Source organism: Hydra vulgaris, chromosome 04, assembly GCF_038396675.1.
Source record: "Hydra vulgaris chromosome 04, alternate assembly HydraT2T_AEP".
Lineage (NCBI taxonomy): Eukaryota > Metazoa > Cnidaria > Hydrozoa > Anthoathecata > Hydridae > Hydra > Hydra vulgaris.
Window position 1 is genome coordinate 42,057,501 of NC_088923.1, and position 5,000 is coordinate 42,062,500.

The window sequence follows — 5,000 nt, forward strand, 5'->3', positions numbered from 1 at the left end:
ATAATGATAAAAAATTGGTGGGGATTAATGCACTGTTATGATAAATTCATTAATAATGTAATAAGCAAATATTAATGTGTATTTATATAAGTATTTTAGCAATACAAATTTTTTTAAAAGAGCAAGACTAAAAAGAAGCTATTTATAACAATAAGAATAAATTTGTGCAGATTTTGATTAAAAAATAATTTTTAAGAAAGATCAAGTTTAAAGGATTAATAAAAAATTTACAAAAACAAGTTATCACAAAGCAAACTTATTTTAAAAGATCGAGAAAAAAAATAAACTAGTCAAATAAAATATATGATCAAGGATTTTGTTAGCGTTTAGAGCTGAAAAACAAATATGTTTACATAATATTTATAGTAATAAAAAATATGTTTCTTGATAAATTATTTGTTAGCGCATATCGAGCACCAGGGAATTGTTTGTTAATTTTTTTTTAGAGAATGCTTATTTCTATCGCAGTTTTGACGATTGCCGTAGTTTTATTTGTTTTGTTCGTGTATAACAAATGCTACACTCAACATTCTAAAACAAAGCTGTATTGTAAAGATAACCTTATAAAAAATGCCTTATTGCGTATAACTCCAGCTATAAAAGAAGACTTTGTACCAACCTTCTGGGCAAACAGTAGCTTTCTTCAAACTTGGATGAGGACATTAATTCGTATAATTCATACAAACGAATTAGTAACTAAACGCCAGTACGTTGAAATGCGAGATGATGGTATAACATCTCTTGATTTTATTTATCGTGATGAAGTAATCAGTGATAATGAAACCAAACCTATTCTTGTCATTATTCCTAGTGTTTTAAACACGCATCGAAAATCATATACTCAATTGTGTAACCTTGCAATTAGCAATGGTTATAGACCAATAGTTTTTAATAAAAGAGGTTATTCTAAAACACCGTTATCTCATTTATCTTCGCTATCCAGTGAGTCAGATTTTGATGATACGTTCGCTTATATAAGTAAAAAATATCCTTTTAGTGACCTCTATGTTATTGCTTACTCAATGGAAGCAACCAATTTTGTCAACTGTTTGTACGAATACGATCCATGCCCACGAATTCTTGGCGTTGTTTGCATTTCTGCGACGTTTGGTTGCGAAAATTTTACAAAAAATCTTTCAATCAAAGAACCGTACAATCGTTTATTAACAGAAAAATTAAAATCAATCTACTTGCAACATTCGGTTGTAAAAGAAAGTTTTAACTACAATTTAATACAAAGTTGTAAAGCGGTGGACGAGCTGCAAAAACAAATTAGTAAACCTGGATATAAGTTATACCGACCCATTCCTAAAACAAACACTTTTTTTACACCGGTCTTGTTCATTAACTCCGTAGACGATCCAGTTGTACCTGTTCAATGTCTACCTTACTCTATAGTTTCTAAATTAGATAATTGTTTCCTTCTAACAACTGAAAAAGGAGGTCATTGCGGTTTTTATGAAGGATTTGTTCCTTTGTGTTGGGCTGAAAAAATTGCTTTAAATTTTTTCGAAAAAGCAGCAAACAACAAAAAATTATTTTCTTCTACAATGCACGGATCAAGATCAAGAAGCGCAACTTGTTATTAAATTGGTTCAAAATAATGGTACATTTGACCAATTTACTTACAAAAATGTTTCCCTAAAATATTACCTTTTTATAGAATAAACAATTGGAAAAAATAAATATTTTCTAATATTACTTAACTATGCCCTACTTTACAACTGCAAAATGGTTATTACGCATATAATTTCTAAAATGCTTTCAAGTTAAAACTGTATGTTTAAAAAATCATTTGTCATCATTGTTTACTAAATAAAATAAACAAATTATTATAACTTTGTAAACAAACGATTGAGTAATAAAAGTATAAGAGAATAATAGAATTAGTTTTAGGAACCAAAAATCCCAAAGTTATAAATAGAAAGTGCATAAGAAAATCTTATTTAAACCAATTGTGGCCTACCGCAAGGGTGAAGATATTAAACAACGGATACATATGAAATTTAAAAAATAAAAATGTATTAGTTTCTCAAATACTTAGCTAATAAAGTATGCCAATATTCATTTTGTCTATTTCCATAAACACAACAAAAAAGTATAATTTTTCACCTTAATTCTAACACAAGCAAACCTATTTATCAAAAATAAATACAAATCTTCATAAAATGATTTTATAGAAATAGAAAATCAAATTGATTGGGTAAGTTTACTTATTTTTAAATAACTCTTAACTTTCTTACATATCTATTATCTCTTATATCTATTATCTCTTATATCTATTAAATCTACTTTCGACTGTTGTTTTTATGTCCACAAACATGAAGAAAAGCTCTTTTTTTATAAGACGACCTGTTTAAACCTTCATGCATGTACACAGCGTTAAATTGTTTGGTGTATGTACACTACAGTGCCTCTATAATAATATATCCTAAAAGAGTACGCTTATCTCAGTAGAAAGAATCAATTTCTTTCTTTTCTTTCAAATTTGAATTCAAAAACGGGGAGAAAGGTAATTGTGGTTAAAGATTTTGAACTTCCAAAAAAATTTAAGTCATAAAAATAATTTATTATAACTTTCAAATTATAAATATTCTGGTACATAAGCTAACTTTGAAAAAACAAATCTAGGTAAGTCAATTGATGTCCTGCAATAAAATCTAGAATGTGACCTAAAAATTACTTAAACTTCGAAATATCTTGTGTTTCTGAAAAAATGGCTCACTTCGGAAAGATTTCTTTAGATTGCGGGTTTCTTTTTATTTTCTAATTAAAAAACCGTTGAAAATTGCGTTTGATTATCTAATTTATAGTTGGTATGTATTAACTTTGCTTCAAATAAACGTATGTTGTGTTTTAATAGTGATAAAAACTGTAAAGACATATGCATAATTTGTATTTAGGTAATGCATTTTCGAGATTCTTGGTTTCCAAATGTGTACCTAAGGTATTAGGAGGGAAGGAGGTAGTAACACCCAGCTTGAAGATAATTCATTAAAATGTTGCAAATTTCTAAGTATAAATACTGAAGCTAATAAGTTAATAAATTGAGTGGAAAGTTAATAAATTGAGTGGAAAGTGCAGTCTTATCAATGAGCGCCACAGAAAAGAATTTTACCAAGAAGCTCACGCTTCCATCTTTACCAATGATGCATATACCGCCAGAGTCGGCTTCAAACTACGGACCGCCAGTTCTCAAGTCAGAACTCTTAACACTACACCTTGGATGCCTAATTATTTAAATTTTATTTTCAATAACAATTCTTCATTCTAATTAGTCGCATTTCATTTATTATATTATTTTTTTTCAAATACCAAGGATCGTCTAAGCAAAACAGAAAAACTGACTCGGCCTATTTTTGTATTTTCGATCTAGTGAAAAAAAGTAACTTAATTTTCTAAAAAATAGTTCACTTTATGTAGCCTTTTTCACAAAAACTCTAATAGTGCCATTTTAATGACTTCTTCAACTAAACACAAATTTTTTAGATTATAGTTTTAAAAAAGATTAAGTTTATTAAAATACGATAACCATATTTTGGCCATTTTTGATCTGCTCGTTGTTTCGCGGTGTCACGTTAAATAAGTAGATCGTTAAATAAGTAGACAAAATGATATTCTGCGCATGCGTTAGTTTACGGATACTTATTTAACGTATTAAGTCACGTTAAATAAGTAGATCGTTAAATATGTAGACAAACTGAACAATCGAGGCATTTTGTTAACCCAGACGAACTAATTTAAAAAAAAACATATGTTAACCGAACTAAAAGCATTTTCTTTGCTATGCGAATTGTTATTACTTTAGAACATTTTTATAGTGATAATTTACTACTTATAATAATATTTAACTCACGACGTATATTCTAATCGCAATTTATATCATTATAGTATAGTATGACAAGAAATATATTTTTAAAAAAAAACTTTTTGATAGGCCATTCACCCGTATTAATGATATCAAATAAAATAGTCATCTCACAAGGAAGTTTATTGTATTCCTAAATAATTTAACTGTTCATTTTAGCAAAATGTTTTACGTTAAATTATTTATCCTTAACCCTTAAACTTAACGATTGTAAAATTTGTAATTGTTACTTGATTCTACGCAGATAAATAGTAAGGACAGCATTCTGATGTTATCCCAGAAAAAAGAAAATAATTTATTAATTCATGTCTAGCCTTTTTTTGTGTGTTAATTTACCTCCTCAAAGCCGAAAAAGACACTACAGTCGAAGAGGCTGCTTTAGTTGTTGTTACAACCCTCTCTCAACTCTATAACTTCGAAACACAAACCATGGCGATCAAGATCGCTACGCGGAGAAACAAGTTGAGCGCGGTACTGCCAGGAACGTGGTGGCGATCGAACTCAGAACTTTTTGATTATGAGGCGAGCGCTTTACCACTACACCACTACTGTACTACCGTTGAATAACAACCTAGACGGGTATTATTCGACGATTTTAGCGATCTTAATGTATGCATAGCGCAATAATAATAAAATGTGACCTAAATTTAGTTTACTATTTCTTACTATGAGAATGTTTTAAATACAAACGATATTAAAGAAACTATCCACTTCATGCTACACTAAAACTTTATTTTGAAAATAAAATCAATATAATAATATCCTAACACATCAATGAGAAAAATAACATCCTTACACAATATAAATAGCAAAATAAAACAACATGGTTTTTAAGTCCTTTTGAAAAAATTTAACTTGGTTGAAACTTGGGCATTTTCGGAAGAAAATCGATTTTTCCACATGGAATTACAAGCCTACATAGAATAGAAATATAGTATAATATAAATAAAATCACAATAAATAAATAAAATAATTATAAAAATGCTTTTGTGCCAGAAGAGTACTTAATAAATGCATTGATTAATATATGTCAATAAATTGATTTACAAAATGAACTCTAATTGAAGGATTTGAATTTTTAAATCAAATAAATGTTAAAAATGTTAAAACAGCCATATACCAACATGCCAGA

The 5,000-nt window shown here is 28.5% G+C and overlaps 1 protein-coding gene across 1 annotated transcript; it reads left to right on the forward strand.

Moving 5' to 3' along the window:
- The first annotated feature begins 56 nt into the window (after window positions 1-56).
- On the forward strand, window positions 57-1,881 carry LOC100207389 (protein ABHD15). The gene has a single exon (XM_065796382.1). The coding sequence runs from the start codon at window positions 450-452 to the stop codon at window positions 1,587-1,589; it is 1,140 nt and encodes a 379-aa protein (XP_065652454.1). The 5' UTR covers window positions 57-449; the 3' UTR covers window positions 1,590-1,881.
- Window positions 1,882-5,000: the final 3,119 nt, after the last annotated feature.

Bases quoted from the DNA above. Each gene is read 5' to 3' on its own strand.
- LOC100207389 (XM_065796382.1), top strand. From the start codon at position 450: ATGCTTATTTCTATCGCAGTTTTGACGATTGCCGTAGTTTTATTTGTT.